This window comes from Manihot esculenta, chromosome 14 (assembly GCF_001659605.2).
Source record: "Manihot esculenta cultivar AM560-2 chromosome 14, M.esculenta_v8, whole genome shotgun sequence".
In the NCBI taxonomy this organism is placed as follows: Eukaryota; Viridiplantae; Streptophyta; class Magnoliopsida; order Malpighiales; family Euphorbiaceae; genus Manihot; species Manihot esculenta.
In genome coordinates this window covers 2,200,881-2,218,024 of record NC_035174.2, presented here as the reverse complement: position 1 = coordinate 2,218,024, position 17,144 = coordinate 2,200,881, and the positions used below count along the sequence as shown (strand labels likewise).

Genomic DNA, 17,144 nt, shown 5'->3' with positions numbered 1-17,144 from the left:
ATCATGATATTAAATCCTTTATATCCCATTTTTTTCACTTGATTTTTAGTTTAAGGATATATATACACAAGAACTCGAATTGCTCTGGATCCTAGCCCCTCATTTAACGGGTCAAGAGTCATCCACTCTTCTCTTCTCTTACCTGTTGTTATATACTTTCTGTTTGTTTAAAAAAAGTGTTATTTCGAAACAATGATGGGCAATGTAGGTAAAGAGAATGAATTATTGACCTTATTAGCCATCTAAGACTAGCTAGTTGAAGCAGAAAATAAAGAAAGGTGCATATAGAGTACAGAAATAACAAAATCTTTAGAAATCTAAATTTTGCACATGAATCTCAGCACCTTATCTCCAAAAGCAAGTCCAAGAAAAGTTGCTATGGCGATTCCAAAAATGCCAGCAAGAATACCAGGAACAACCAAAGAACTCCACCCTTTGGCTGTGGCCATTCCGCATGCCGTTGTAGGGCCTCCCACATTAGCATTTGATGCCAAAAGCAATAGCTTCAGATCGAAGCGAAATAGCTTTCCCAATCCAAGGATCACCAGTAGATGGATAACAATCTGGACAAAAGCAAACATGAAAATGCTGGGAGCTGTTTTGATCACAAGCCATATGTTTCCGCTTGCACCAACCACTGTGAAAAATACCTGTTTCGAAATGAAGAAAGTCAAAATTGCAATGCAGCATATTATACTCAATAAGATTAGAAAGTTAAATTTAAAAATGAACGGAACCTTGCTAAAGGAGCATTTCAGGGACTCCAAGGTAATGCAAGCCAACTAAATAGAGAACTATTGCATAAAAAAAATTCATCTCACCTGCATGAGAATCAAAGCTAGAGCCTCCCCAGATGGTGCAAGGTAATTAAACTGTGTTGGAAATGCAGTTGCTAAGATAACCACGATGGCTGTTACAATTGGCAGGATACCTCCTTGAATTCCAAAAGACTGAGAGAGATAAGAACCAGCCTTGCAGATGGCAAAAGACACTGCAAGGGAAGTACCAAGCTGTAGAACAGGAAGCTTGTTGGTAGGTTCAGACCCACTCTCTATCTCAACTTCTGGTAGAGTACAGACCAATTATCAAAGTCACTCAACTCCATAAGATGAGGATATTTTGTAACAGAAAAATGATTAAGTTGAGAGAGCTAAATTAATTCATGGCCCAAGTCACTGGCTTCATAAAATCATCAAAATGAAGGAGGCCAAAAACTGAAAAGTTTTCCTCTATGTTCTGTAACACTAATGGGGCCTATGTTTTGAAACGACTTAAATGTTCACTAATGAAATGTAGGAGAACTGAAATAAGAATTCATCTGCCAACTCAATGGAATAGAAACAATCATGCAACATGAAGTTAAAATGGTCTCACCATTAGTTTCTGTTGAAGACTCGGGTGGTATTTTAGATGCTAAAGCAAACAATGTTGTAAAATATATTGCACAAATAACATTATCTGCAGCGAGTCCAGAAGCTAAAACTGATGAAGATACTTCAAGAGCATCCGCGATGGCAACGTAATTTACAGCTACACAAAGTCAGAGCTGAAAGGCATCATGATTGATGAAAAGCATGGAGAAAACAGATAAGGATGGTTCTATGGTGGGGCTGAAGTACAGTGACCAACATATACAGAAACAAGTCTTAAAATCTCGAAACAAAATTACCTCCACCAATGTGTCTTCCCATGAGGGCAGCTGCTATTTTCCAACTATCCTGACCAAGTGATCGCATTGGCACAATCCAATAAGCCAACAAAGTCCCAACTGTTGTAGCAACTGTCACATAACAGAGGCAAAACAAACTTGAAAACCCTTCCAACCAGAGAATACAGAAATCAAAAAGTCAAAACCGTTTCAAGTTTATTTTCACTATAGAGGTTACTGTAGTTTCAAAGTTGATTACCTGATCCCAGCAAGAAAGCAGAGAGAAGTGTCCCAGTGGATTGAATCACACGACGTAAGTCCGCTCTGAACAGCAACAATGGAACTGCCAAAGGGAGCAGAAACTCCAAAACATTTGAGTAAGCTGGAGATTCACTCGAAATGATCCCCAAATTGCTAGCTGCAAGTCCAACTAAGGTGCTCACTAGCGCTCCGCTCAACGCGCTTCCGACCTTGGTCTTCTCCGACCTTCAATCTCAAATCATAATGATAATAATCGCAGTAATGTCAAATTCAGAATCAAGATTCTAAAGTCGATCCATTTGGTAAAAGCTTCAGCGTCAAAATTCTAATTCGTGTGTGAAGAGTAGGAGGCGATGTTTACCAGATACCGAAGACGCCGGTTGCGAATAGAGCGGTCCAAGTGCCCCATCGATCGTTGGGAGAAATAAGAGGGAAGCTCAAATTGGATCTGACAGCAACAGATCGGAGCGAACTTGGGTCTTTGGGATACAATCGCGGAGACAGAAATGTTTGGCTACTACTATTATTATTGCCATTATTAGCTAATGAACAAGATGATGAAGTTAAGAGTGTTGGTGCAGTGGTGGTTGATGAGACTCCAACCCCAAAGGCATTTTGGCGGGAACAGAAAAGTGACCGTTGAATCTCCGGCTTCGGCAGTGGAGCACCAGCTAAATGTAAAAATGGGAACTTCGATGCCATTGACTTGGAGTATCCGGCGAGATGAGAGGCAGAGACAGACAACAAACAAGCCTGCTGCGAACTTGGATTTGGAAGTTTACTAGAAAGGTTCATACAGTGCTCTCTGATAAATTTAATTAAAATATTAAACCAGACAATGCCTTGGCTTTATCAACTTTAATTTAAATATAATCAAAATTTTTTATTAAATGTAAAATATTAAAATTTTCAATGTTATTTATTAAAGAATCAATCAATTTGATAAATTAATGGCAACTAGTTATTCGACACAAATTCTTAGTATTATTTTTCAAAAAGAGATTTTTAAAGATAGCGAGCACAAATATCAAATGATTATATATGATCACGCTAATATGAGCAAAAACTAATAGAAGTCGAAGTATATTTACAAATGTAAAATAATTAAATAAATATAGATCTTGAGTTGCAGGCATAGGAGAGAATAATGGCAGTGATTCAAAGGCTGAGATAGCGATGTTTATTGGAGGAGCTATCATCCTTGCATGTGTTATTTTTTGGGTTTTTCTTCATTGACCCACATAGGAGGGAGGTAGTGTGACGGTCTCTCACTGTGTTTGTTCTAATCGAGATTTGTATGGCTGCTTTTCTGCGTCTTCAAGCTTCTTCTGTCTTCAATCTGGGGCGTTGGTATGTTGGTTTTCGATTATTTCTCCGTTTTTTAGTTTGTTTCCACGACCTTCTGGGCGTTTATAGATGGAGATTCTTCGCCGTTTTGGTTTTCTCACCAGCGATCAACGGCTTCCAGGCATGAGGGTGGCAGCTTCCAGTGATTATGGCGATAAATCTTTTCTCCTGTCCGGGTCGGAGCAAGTCAAGAATGCTAGGCTTATTGGGTGCTAGGGTTCTGTTGTTCTTTTTTTGGGTTTTATCTTGTGGGCCTTAGTAGCTTTTTATGTTCTTCTTAGACCTTGTTATGGTTGTAATGAGTTCTGACTTTATACTTAACGAATGAAATGTTATCTTTAAATAAAATTATTATTATTATTATTATTATTTAGAGATAGGAGATTGACGGAGTTAAATTCAAAACAACTTTAATGTGTTTTTTTTAAGGAAAAAGTATAAAAAAATTACTTTATAATTTCACTATTTTTATTTAATTTAATTTCTATTAAAATAATATTTATGTTATTGTGCTATTAATAAATTATAATAGTTTGTTAACTGTAATTTTCTGACGCTATGACTAATAAAATATAATTATTAATTAAAAAATAAAAATTTAAAATTAGAAGTAAAAATTAAAAAAAATATATAATTTTATTTATTTTTATTTTAAAATTAATAATTTAATTTATATTAAATTAATATTTGATAAACTACAATTTAGTCCCTTCGATTTAGTGAAATACAATTTTTTCGTCCCTCTGTTTTAAAAAATCGTCAATTTAGTGATTTTTAAAAACTATGCCATTGATCCCTCCCGTTAGATTTTCAATTAAATTATCGTTAATTTTAGTTAAAAAACTAAAATACCCATATCAGCTTCTTCTCCAATACTTTCGACGACTTTGTACATTTTCTTTCTCTCTCTCTAGAAAGAAAAAAAAAAATTCTTTTCCCCTTTTTATTCTGTGATAACGCATCACATCTTTGCTATGGTGTTGAAGATCTGAGTTTTGTATATTCCGCTTATTAACTTGCATGTACTTTTTATTCTTAACCTTATATAGTGGTGTTTGAACTGGGTTGGATCAGGCAGAGGGTTTGATGTGAACCGACTATCAGTAGAGGAAGCAAAAGAAGGAGTAGCAATGTCATCACCAAACAGTGTTGTGTCGTCATTTCAGATGGATTTTGGGATTAGAAGCAGAAGCTATAAAAGATAAATTGTAATACCCGGCTAGAGTCCGGCATCGGAAGTCCTACAGTCCGGTGGAATCTCGGATGTCGGAACCCTCTAGAAGGGTAATAGATATGTTTTCTAAAGTGTTTTTAATATGTTTTAAGGTTGTAAGTATAAAGAAAATGAGTTTTTGAAAGAAAAGCACCAAGGAAGAATTGTCAAGTTCGGCCGCCGAAAGTGATGTTCGGCCGCCGAACGTTGCATGGTTTTGGAATCACGTTTGGCCGCCGAAGGTGGTCTGGCCAGCCACCTATAAAAGGCCATATGTCGGTCAATGGATAAATTTTTTCTTTCCATTTCCACGGACAGAGGTGAGACTATGATCTTCCTTGGATGCTCTTCATGTTTTCTCAAATCCTTCAAGGTTTTGACAAGTTTTCATGTTGTTTTGAAGCTTTTGAGCTAAAAACCAAAGTTTTGAAGCTTGGAGACTTTGTGAGCGAGTTTCTCCATATCTCCACGTTAGGATCACCTATCCTCTCGATCTTCAAGAGGTAAGTGTAGATCCCTACCTTCTTTCATGTTTTATGGGTAGAGATGCATGATTAGGTTAAGTAGGGTTTTTGGTTGATTGTTGGTGAAAGCATGTTTATGTGTTGAGTTGTGATGTTTGGTGGGGTTTTTAAGTTAGTTTTGGACCCCTTGTGCATGTACTTAAGTATATGTTTGCTGTTGAGTTGTGGGTTGCATGTATGAGGAAGTTGGGAGGTTGGTCGCATGAGACAGAGCAGGGTTCTGCCTTACTGGAGAACCCAGTTTCGGTCGCCGAAGGAAGGTTCGGTCGCCGAACATGCTAAGGAGGTGGTTTCGGCTGTCTAAGCTCGCCTCCGAAAGTTTAGACTTTCGGCTCTGGAGGGGGTTTCGGCAGCCGAATGTGCCGCCGAAGGTTGAGACTTTCGTCTCTGGAAGGACTTTCGGCTACCGAAGGTGCCGCTGAAAGTAGCTGAGTTTCGGCTCTAGAGGGACTTTCGGCCGCCGAACTTGCCATCGAAAGTGCCCTGTCCAACCTTCTTTTGCATGTTTTCCTTGATTGTTTTAGGATGTTTTAGAGGGTTTTTGGGGAGTTTGTTAGAGATGTTTTTGAGTTAGTTTGGTCCCTCATTTGAGTCCACCTGTGTAGGAACGGACCAAAGGAACCGAAGAGATCAGCAGTGAGCACTGTTTCAAAGTCAGTACAGAGTTAGCCAGAGGTGAGTGGAACTAAACTTAATCTTCCTAATTGAGAAATCAAATGCTTTTAGCATGTTTCATGCATCATGATTATGCAATAGATTGATTGCATTAGAATTCACTATTCTGTGCATTGCATTATTTCTTGTATTTGCGGACGGACATAGAGTTTGTTTTATTAGCCCTCCCAGTAAAGTCCTGAGGAGCCCCATTGAGGGCCGGGCACAGTAAAGTCCTGAGGAGCCCCGAGAGGGCCGGGCACAGAGTACTTTTGTACTATTGATTGTATAATAAAGTCCTGAGGAGCTCCTTCGCGGGCCGGGCACTGAGGGATTTTTTATTCAGTCCGTCCGGTATGTGCTTACTTGTGCTGTTATGCATTTCATGTGAGCATGTTTATAACATGTTTTTAATTGTTCTACTCACTGGGCTAGTATAGCTCACCCCTCTCCCTTAACCCTAGTCTTGCAGGATCAGAGTACAGGGGGAGTTCAGCAGAGTACAAGAAGAGTAAAGAGTTGTGTAATAGCATAGTGTGGACATGTATTCTTGTAAAGAGATGTTTTAGTATTGTATAGAGGTCAGTAGTGTGCTTGACCCATATGTTTTGTAAATCCCTTTTTGTATATATGGTCTGTTTATGTAAATGTGCTTGTATGAGTATGAAAACCAGGCTTAATATATTAAGAGTTTTAAACCGTCTAGAGCAATGATGAGAGCTCTAGTAAGGGGTTCTGTAGTACAGAGATAGTGCATGCACAGGTTGAGCCTTAGTACAGAGCGAAATTTTATGTTTTTACAGAAAATGCATGATCATGTATGAGATTTTACAGGTACACAGAGAGTATAGCAGGCTTACTACGGGTCCCGGCGACCTTATGTCAATCTGGATCCTAGCGCCGGTAGCGGTCCGATTTTCAGGTCGTTACATAAATGGAAGCCATTGATGTCGAGAGAGCGAGTTCTTGTTCCTTTCAGATTCAGAAAATCCTCACAGTGGCCCTAATGCCACACTTGCAATTCTCATTCAGTTACCTTCCCTCCCATTTGCCGCTAGTATCGGGTGAGCAACTGGTGACCGACTGAAGAAGAAGATAATGGGTTTTGGATTTTTGGGGTGTGGATGTAAAGAAGAAGAAGGGTTTTTGGGGTGTGGGCGTAAAGAAGAAGAAGAAGAAGATAATGAGTTTTTAGGGTGTGGGTGAAGAAGAAGAAGAAGAAGAAGAAGATAATGATATTAATAATGGATATTTTAGTCTTTTAATTAAGACTAACGGTGACTTTAACTGAAAATCTAACGGGAGGGACCAATGACATAGTTTTTAAAAATCACAGTGACTAAATTGATGATTTTTTAAAACAGAGGAACGAAAGATTGTATTTCACTAAACTAGAGGGACTAAATTATAGTTTACCCATTAATATTTGATAATATAATTTTCATATAAATATTTTTATATATTATAAATATTATTTAAATATATTTTAAAATAAAAAATTAATAAAATCATAAAGCATCTTTTTTGTACTTTTTCTTTATCTTATCAAATGTTCAATTAGTCATTCTTGTTTGTGTACAAGTCCCTAGTCTTTTTGGAACTAAGTTACCAGTATTTTATGAAATCCGATTAAAGAGTTCAAGGATAACATCACTAGTCCCCTCCGTCTGCCATTAAACGCATCACAAGGGGGTAAACACACTGTTTGCTATATCTTCTCCTCTGTTGAATTGATTGCTTCTCCCCACTACTCCAGCCAGACGTCAAAACTTGATTTAATCATGGCACATAAATTTAAATAAGTGGATCTACTAATACATTTACATCGAGTTGGTATTGCTGGTGCAAATGTCCTCATTACTTGCACGTATAGAACGCTTCTTTTTCCTATAGGCAACTTGCAACGACTGTCTAGGAACTAATATAAATCCAATTGTTTATTTGCATGAAGTTAATTAATGGTCTAAAAACAACTCCACAACCACAAAAAACAGAAAAAGGGAATCAGACAAACATGTTTCGAAGCCGTGCCGAACACCAGGCTTTTAGAAGTAAAGGGCGATAGGGAGCATGATAGTGCAATATTTGTTCAAAGAAGAAGCTGCAACATACATATGATAAACAAACCAACTGCAATATATGCAAACCATTATTTAGAACTACGATCATCACTCAATTTTAGAGGGAAATGAGTGCTTTTCATCTATCGTCCTAGCATTCCATTGATGACGATTGTGTCGACATGTGCATCCTCAGCAATCTGGAGTGATGAAACAGCCTGTGCTGCAATGAGATCAGCTGAGAATTCTGTTGTGCTCCAACCTCCATCCTCAACGTATGGTGCATGAAGATCTCTTCCAAAAGATGCATATGAGAATGACCAGTTGCTGTTTTCCATTTCACTCCACTCACATCCAGTTCCACACGCATTCGAAATCCACCCAGCTCTTTCATGTGAATGCCTCAAGTGGTCCTGATGCGGAATACATGCTCTCTGTTCACCCATTAAAAGATTGATACTACTAGCACAATCCCAAGGGTCGAAGCCATCTTCTTTGTCTAGCACAATTTTACATGGATCATCAGAGTCCTCACCAAGTAATACATGCAGAGCTACAGCCTCTGCGATTGCAGCACCCTCTTCATCAAGCCTTTGCTGCTCTTCCTTCTTTTTCTGTTTCTTCTTCTCTAGTGCAGATATGATGGCTGCAGATGTAGCAAGTGCTTTCTCCAAACGCCTCTTTTTCTTCTCTGCCTGTTTGAGACGATCCAACTCGCCTTTCACCTGCTTTTTCTTCACTTTCCTCACAGCAGGTTGCACTTTATTACACACTATGCTATCCATGATAGCTACCACCTATAAATATAGTCCCGATTTGCTCTACTTTTTAACTTAAAGAGAAATCCCCTAAAATGTGTACATTTCCCTATAATTTTCTTCTCTATCTTATTTTTCCTTTGTTTAATATCTTAATAATTACCAACTATTTCAGTATAGAAAAACTTAAAAATATCTCAGAAGCCTCACAACTACACCCACTCAGGTCTGAAGGAATACCGCATTTTCCGAACAACACAATCCCAGACAGAAACAACAGGAGATAGCAAAAGAGAAAAATGGTACACACTCACAGACTCATCCCTGGGCACCATTCTTCCTAATTTGCCACAACCCTTGCATTTGCCCATTTTGTGCACACAAATAAGACTACAAATGCAATCACTCTGGTTCAAACAGCTCACATGGCCTTCCCTACTGCAGTCCAAAATAACAAAAGTCAACAAAATGTAAGCAAATTACAGACCACCAGAAAATAAGTAACAGGCATACAAAAGCACAGTAAGATAGAACACGGTACCAACACATTATAAACCTCAATTCAGTCCAAGTCATTGACAAGGACTTGACAATATGAACAACAAACCTTGAATAGCAAATTACTTTCCCAACATGACTAACAAAAAGCTAACCTAATCAACCGATAGATAATATTACTTATGCAGAAATGCAAGAAGAACCCATCATTGCTCAAATGATCTTGCCTAGATCAATTGAAGAGAAGAGCTTCAAGACTGTGAAAAACAAAGGAAGGTGACAGGAGAACATGCGATTGAACTGAACAAAATACTTTCTACGCTAATCACATGTTTCAGATGTCAAGAAAACCTCATTTGGTAGTGGTATATAGAACTTCAATAGTAATTATTAAACAACAAAATTATGATAACATATACTGACTAAACCTCATCGTCCCAAACGTAGGAAATTATTCTTGCTGGGCTAGGACATCTGGGGTCAGCATGATCCAGTGATAATTTTATTTATAAGTCTCACCACAAGTAATCTCCTCCTATGAGTAATTCTGAAGTTAAACATTTGTCGTTTTGGTCAGATTTTAGATATCAAAATGTTGAAGTCTATACACCCAATTAATAATAAAAACTCTGTCAGAAAAACAAATATTAAAAAGTGTTGGGATACAAATATGCGAAATTTAGTTATTTAAATACCTAAAAACTGATGAATCCTATCCAATTTTACTCCCATCAAACTTATGCGGAAACAAATCCAGGATGCACAAACAAAATTATCACTCAGCTAGATCTACGCCACAGCTTGTTCAAATAACTTGAATCCGATCAAATCTAAAAAAAACACATCATTTCTAACCTATTGGCCTAGAAACACATGAAAACATTAAATTACAGCCATGTAAATATATAAATGAACATCAGATCCAAATATTAATTAAGCTAACAAGCAAAATTTTGTCACAAAAACTCATTTCGATAGAATCACATCAATCCGGTAATCCGAAAAATAATAATTACAAAAAAAAAGTATGAATATCAAACCTTGTTTCAATGGTAGGGAGATTAGAAGTGCCTCGAGATTCCTCCGACGACGCTAAAATCACAAGCTCAGAGAGAGAGAGAGAGAGAGAGAGGTAGGTTACGATACAGTACAGGGTGTTTGGATCTGGAGAAAGTAGAGAGAGATAAAATAACTGTATCACACGAGGCGGGCGAAGAAGAGTGTAGGGGACGGAGAGGGCGCAATATCGTGCCACTGACGAATAATAAGTAGACAAGTGTCGACGGCAGTTTGGCAGACATCAATGTAAAGCCTTAGAGAGGGCAAATATGGAAAATCAGGCTTTTCATGTATAAAATGATTGCCACTTGGCAGCCTTTTGTGATGGATCAGATAGGTAAGGTGGGTCCCACTTGAAAAAAATGAAAATTAAAAGGTATTACCACCCGTCAGATTAGGTTTCTTTTGGAGAGCAAGTAGTTGAAGGGTCAAGATTCCAGATCTGAATTTATAGTAGCATAGTCCAAATTGGCTTCGCTATCAACTCAAAAGTCAATTCTCAAACGATTAAGCAATTACTCTTGGGCTTAGGCCCAACATATTTGGGCCTAGGGCTCGTAATCTTAGAACACTAAAGCCCAACTCATTCACTAAGGAAGTGACTACTTACTAGCGAGAATCTTGCGGTGCGCTCTGATATTTCAGTGATTTCTTTCTTGTGAGAATCAAATGATCTTGCTCTTCCTTTGCTTCTAAACCCTTTACTCTCTGACAATGATATCTCTCAAACCCCTTCCTACCAATCTCGATTCCTCATTTTTCCATTCCTTAATGCCATTTAAATCCTTCAATCCCAAAACCCAGACCCTAAAATACTCGAAATCCCACTCCCATTCTGCCGTCCAATCCGTCCTCCAATGGAATAGGAAGCCCGAATTGGCTGGGGAGACCCCACGCGTTGTCGTAATCACCTCTGGCAAAGGTGGCGTCGGCAAGACTACCACCACTGCTAATGTCGGTCTGTCATTGGCTCGTCTCGGTTTCTCCGTCGTCGCGGTCGACGCCGATGTTGGCCTCCGAAATCTCGACCTTCTCTTGGGTCTCGAAAATCGAGTCAATTATACTCTCGTTGAGGTTATGAACGGAGATTGCCGCTTGGACCAGGCCCTAGTGCGTGACAAACGGTGGTCCAATTTCGAGCTCCTGTGCATCTCGAAACCTCGCTCAAAGCTGCCATTGGGATTCGGTGGCAAGGCGCTAGTTTGGCTAGTGGAGTCACTAAAAACCAGGTCCGAAGGTTGCCCTGATTTTATAATTATAGATTGTCCAGCGGGGATTGATGCAGGGTTCATTACGGCCATAACTCCAGCGAATGAGGCAGTGCTTGTCACCACACCCGACATCACGAGCCTTCGAGATGCGGATAGAGTGACGGGGCTGTTGGAGTGCGATGGAATTAGGGATATAAAGATGATTGTGAATAGGGTGAGGACTGATATGATCAAAGGCGAGGACATGATGTCGGTGCTGGATGTGCAGGAGATGCTGGGGTTGGCGTTGTTAGGGGTGATTCCAGAGGATTCAGAGGTAATTAGGAGCACGAATAGAGGATACCCACTTGTGTTGAATAAGCCTCCTACTCTTGCAGGGTTGGCTTTCGAGCAGGCTGCTTGGAGACTTGTTGAGCAGGATACTATGAAAGCTGTTATGGTGGAGGAGGAGCCTAAGAAACGTGGGTTTTTTTCCTTGTTTGGAGTGTAAACATGCTGCTATTTGGTCACGTTAAATTTGCAAGCTACGTTGGCTGTGACAAGGGGAGAGGTGAGCTGTGTACAGTTTGTCAGTTGGTGTATTATGTTTTGATTTGATGGGGACATTTCTTTTATTAGCTCTTGGGTTGCGAAGCTGCATGCCCTTATTGTTGAATGAGGATTGTTTTGATTTAGTTAATTTTGTCTCTTGAATGGAGAATGGTATAATGCTTATTCTGTTTTCGTTTGTTGGAAGCTTATGATGAGAGAAGATTGTTGCAACTATCATAATGAGAAGATTATCATAGAAGCATAATTTGATGCGAGGACATGAAATGCGTAGTTTCACGTTTTGTGTGGAAAACCCAGGAAATCATGCTTAAAAGTACAAAGTAAAATTAATTGTAAGCATCACAAAGATGGGGATTGATTAAATATTTTGAGTAGAACTGGCCTTCCCTAATTTGAAACCACTGAAGCAGAAGATATTGAAGGGGAGGATTAAAATGCTGCGTGGATAACATTGCAGCAGGAGGTGGTAAATTGCTATGATATTTTAAATCCTTCTAAGGTCTCAAACAGTACGCACCATTTTTTGTATCATTTCAGTGTTTTTTTTTTTACCATTTCAGTGCAAAATACTAAAATGGTGTAATACCATTTTTAAGACTTACATTATTTTTAATACTAAAAAAAATTTTATTTATATTTTTTTCTCTTTAATATTATATTATTTATTTTATTTAAAAAAATTGACACCGCTACAGTGAAGCATTAAATATAGTGTGATACTTCACCAACACATGAAATTGACGCTGGAACGCTGAATTATAGAGCTGCATTGGATGATCAACTCCAACACTAAAATGGGATATGGGATTTGAAGTAGCATTGAAATTAGTTTAAATTAAACAATGGAGCCTTCTCTACTTGTTTAATCTCCGTTGAGGGTCTCTTTTCATCTAGGTGTCGAGCATTTCTTACCTCAAGGAATTGCAACTTTTCCCTACCTCTTTTGGGCACAAGAAGACTCGCCCTAGAGAGTGTGTCTGGTTAGGTTGTGAATAAGTCTTTTTGGTTATTTTCTTTTGGCTGCATTGTGGATCTAGGAGAAGGATTGTTAAGTGTTTGATGTTTGCATGCATTGGCACCTCCTTTGCTAGTGTTTCTTGGTACTTGTGTGTGTTTGTTTTAGCTTTTGGAAGAATTGTGTTTATTGGTACAGTAACTCTCAATTCTAAGCCCACCATTTAAGCTTGCAATTAGGCATCATTACTGCTCGGTTAGAATCGAAATAATCGACCAAATCGATTTAATTTAATAATTTAGTTCGATTTTAAAATAAAATCGATTCGATTCGATTATAATTTTTGAAAATTTCGAATTGATCGATTCGATTCAGTTTCAAAGATAAAATAATTCGGTCGAACCGAACCGACTGAATTTAACCCTAAACGTTGCGTTTTATTACAGGGTTATATCACTTTGGCACTTCCCATCCTATATATAGCCATCTACTTCCCTCTCTCTCAGATCTCAGTTTCAGTTGAAGCACCTTGACGGCCGCGAGACGACTCCTCACTAATCACTAGCTGTCGTTCTCCTTTTTCCGTTCTCATCCTTCAGTTCAGTGCTGCAGCCACGGCCACCCACCCACCTAGTTGCCAGTCCCGCAGCCACCCACCCACCCAGTCGCCAAAGCCAGAGTCTCTTCTCTCCATCCTTTGCGTCTTCAATCCCACAGCCACGACCACCCACCCAGTAGCCGATCTCGTAGCCACCCACCCACCCACTCGTCAAAGCTAGAGTCTCTTCTCTCCATCCTTCGCATCTTCAGTCCCGCAGCCACGGCCACCCACCCACCAGTCGCCAATCTCGCGTCTCTCTCTCACAGCCGTCGCTCGCGGCTCGCATCTCTCTCTGACGGCCGTCGCTCGCATCTCTCCCTTACAATCGTGGTAAATTATAATTAGTTTAAACTTAATTTTCTTTATATTTTTGAAACTATCTAATACAAGTTTTGGGTGTCCAAATTCTGGACACATGATGTAGCACGCTGATTCTGAATTGGATTTTATGATTAATTAAATATATTAGGTTCAAATCAATTTTTATTAGGCCCAAATTATAGTATAATTCAATGAAATAAGAGAAAAGCGCAAAAATCGATTTCGAACCGAACCAAACCTAACTAATTCGGTTGGGTTCGATTTTCTATCTTATTTGGTTCGGTTCGATCTATGATTTAAAAAAATTTGATTAAATCAATTTTGGCCGATTCGATTCGGTACCAATTTAATTTTCTTTATATTTTAAAAATTATTTAATACTAGTTTTCAGTTTTCAGTGTCCAGATTCTGAACACATGGTGTAGCACGCTGATTCTAAAGTGGATTTTATAATTAATTAAATATATTAGGTTCAAATCAATTTTTATTAGGTCCAAATTATAGTATAATTCAATGAAATTAGAGAAAAGCTCAAAAACCAATTTTAAACCGAACCAATTCGGTTGGGTTCGGTTTGATTTTCTATATTATTTGGTTCGGTTCGATCTACAATTTGAAAAAATTCGATTAAATTAGATTTTACCTGTTCGATTCGATACCGAACCGAGCCGACCGATGCACTCCCTTACTTTCCACGCAACGAGGAACAAAGAGGACAATCAGAGTATGTTTACTTATTGCTTATATTGTTCCAATTAGTTTGGCTTCTTTATACATGCTTATGCTTGAAGTGCACCTTTGCCGGTATCTAGAGATCCAGGATTGCAAAGGCAACAGTGTATTAGGCTATTAGCCCGTTTACTTGAATTGTTATGGTGGGCAGTAGAACCAGCGACGATCATATATCTTTCTTGTTTCTCCATTTTTGTTTATGGCCCTGGACCCTCTTTGTTGTTAGCTATTGTTATGGGCTTTCAGGAGTTTTCTTGCCTTAAATCTAGCGGGATATATTGGAAAAAGCTATTTAAGTAGGAGAGGGTGTAAGGATTGAACTCTTGATCCTTTACTTTGGAGCTACTAGCCCAACAGCAGAGTAAATACAGATTATGTTGGGAGATATTAGCACTGCTCTAAGCGATTAATAAATGTGCAAGAAAAATGAATGACGTGAAGCATGTTGAGGTCAAATATATCGTAGCTACTTGCTACGCTATCAAGATGATGACCTACTTATACAGCACAAATTTCAACTACAGTAGCATAGTTTCATGGTCAATTGGGAAATAAGCAGAGCATGCAACTGATTTGCTTATTTAAATGGTTTATCATATATTTAAAAAATAAAAACTATATAAAACCCACTTATTTATATTTTAAATATATAAATAACGAGCTGAGTTCAATAAGAATTCTCCTCTTGCTATAATAGTCGAGGCCTAATTCCTAACTGCTGGCAATTAAGATGGACTTGGTGTTCTAGGTTATTTCAATTGACCCAAACTAACAAAATTGTTAGCAGGCCTTGAAGATCAACTTCAACTTGGATCTATCAGCCCAGTGTGTCATGCTCAGCTTTGGTAACATGGTGTGAGCATCGTCGTTAAACGCATGTGACAAAGATACCAACTTGCCCAGATGGACCCAATAGCTCCACTTAGGGTTCAAATGCGTGGCTGTGAATTAATCTTTTTGCATGCCAACCCACAATGCATACTAATATAAAATAGCCGTATGAAATGCAAAAAACCAACACGTAGCTGCAATTAATAATATATTGGAGAATGTCAAAATTGAAAAATCCATTTGATATTTGGCTACACCAATCAAAAGTTAGTGATCCTGAGACCAACAAGTAGATAACAAATTTCCCTTTTCCTTTTTCCCTAATCCAATCTTTTGATCCAAATTATCCTAATCTAATTAAGATTAGTGGATGCACGTCTTTATCTATTTTTGTTAAATGGGTAAAGTGCATGAGCCACTAAGGTCGCATTTTCCATTATATAATATTATTACTGGTGGAAATGGAGATGGATGGGGCTGCAGGGCTAACAAGTAGTCTAAGAACAAATAAATTGCGCTGCGTCACTCCCACAAGACTTGCATAATGCGTTCGCTCAGTTAAGTTCTGTAGCCATTGAGCAAAAACAATTCACATTTTATTTACGTCATTCTTATCATGCGATTTTTATTTTATGGAGTTAGGTTTAATTTGTTTTTACCGGTATGATATAACGTTAACCTTATTTTTATGTCAAATCACCTATAAATATTTAAATTTAATTCCCTAAATTCTATATTCTAAATTTTTCTGGGTGAAGTATTAAAAAATTATTTTATTTTGAATTGATGTGCACATACTATCACCTTGTATCATACTATCATTAAATAAATGTTCTTCCTAATTTATTTAAAATGTCATTTTTCTTTGAAATGTTTTGAAAATTAAATATATTAATTAAATACTCACCTTATAAAAATTAAAGTTTTCTATTCATAGGATTATTTATTTCCATTGAAATTATCGATATTTATAATTGTTTTCTTGGAAATTTTTTTATCTATATAAGGGTGTTTTTACATCTCTAATAAAATTTTATTAATTTAAGTTTAAAATTTATTATAAATTTTAATAATATACTTATTCATTACCTACTTTTATACACTTAATGCGTAGATGGGATTCGCATTATATAGAAGGTCAACTACATTTTGGAGAAACTTACTGCACACGCGGACCGCAAAATTATACGAAGGAAAAGATTGAATTTCCAAAATTTAACTCCCTTCGAAAGTTAGATATAAATAAATAAATAAATAAGAGAAGTATTTAAAATTTCTATATTATATCTATTCCTGATCAATGGGAGATTCATTATATTTTATATTTAAAATTATACTGTAGTGTGATATAATTATATTTTTTATAAAAATTTTATGAGTTAAACTCAATTCAAAGTTAACACGATATCAAAGTTTCTCTGTGAAACGCTATTGATATTGAATTTTTCATAAATATTTCATACTAATTATGTGAGGAGATGTATTAAATGCACATCGATTTTGGAAAGAGATAATGTGTCTTTTATAAAAATTTTAAATACTGAATTAATTGATAAAAATAATTGATTGATAATAATTTTAAAAATATTATTTAATATTTTTACGAGTTAAAATAGTATTTAATGAGAAAAAAATAAATTATTCATGTACTTTGATTAATCAATATTTAAACAATTATTAACTGCTAAAATAACTAATAATTATTACAACAAAAATTGTTCAACATGACTTTTGTAACTTTAGGATGAATTAAATAAAAGATTGAATTGCAAAATTATGACAGAGAAGCAACAACTGCCTAATTAAGAAATTAATTGAAAAGGCGATAACTTTGAAGGTAACTCTAATATTATTAAATTAATTTTTTTTTTTAAAAAAAATTATTGATTAAGATGTTATTTCATTCTATTATTAGAGTA

General features: G+C 37.1%; 3 protein-coding genes across 4 annotated transcripts; 1 reads left to right on the top strand and 2 right to left on the bottom strand.

Moving 5' to 3' along the window:
* Positions 1–207: 207 nt before the first annotated feature.
* Positions 208–2,866, bottom strand: LOC110631329 (uncharacterized membrane protein YjcL). 2 transcript variants are annotated; one of them, XM_021779111.2, is made up of 6 exons: positions 2,271–2,802; positions 1,908–2,134; positions 1,670–1,780; positions 1,375–1,530; positions 822–1,063; positions 208–650 (listed from the first exon to the last, which is right to left on the bottom strand). In XM_021779111.2, exons 1-6 carry the CDS (start codon positions 2,702–2,704, stop codon positions 318–320), a joined length of 1,503 nt encoding a protein of 500 aa, XP_021634803.1. In that variant the 5' UTR covers positions 2,705–2,802; the 3' UTR covers positions 208–317. The 2 variants fall into 2 exon arrangements, with proteins under 2 accessions (XP_021634803.1, XP_043806116.1); XM_043950181.1 differs by lacking the exon at positions 1,375–1,530 and having other exon boundaries at positions 2,271–2,866.
* Positions 2,867–7,559: 4,693 nt separating this feature from the next.
* On the bottom strand, positions 7,560–10,202 carry LOC110631262. Its single transcript, XM_021779028.2, has 2 exons — positions 10,004–10,202; positions 7,560–8,903 (listed from the first exon to the last, which is right to left on the bottom strand). The coding sequence occupies exon 2, from the start codon at positions 8,490–8,492 to the stop codon at positions 7,851–7,853; it is 642 nt and encodes a 213-aa protein (XP_021634720.1). The 5' UTR covers positions 8,493–8,903; positions 10,004–10,202; the 3' UTR covers positions 7,560–7,850.
* A 442-nt stretch (positions 10,203–10,644) lies between these two features.
* LOC110631260 (putative septum site-determining protein minD homolog, chloroplastic) lies at positions 10,645–11,960 on the top strand. Its single transcript, XM_021779027.2, has one exon. It carries the CDS (start codon positions 10,737–10,739, stop codon positions 11,721–11,723), a length of 987 nt encoding a protein of 328 aa, XP_021634719.1. The 5' UTR covers positions 10,645–10,736; the 3' UTR covers positions 11,724–11,960.
* The last annotated feature ends 5,184 nt before the right edge of the window (positions 11,961–17,144 follow it).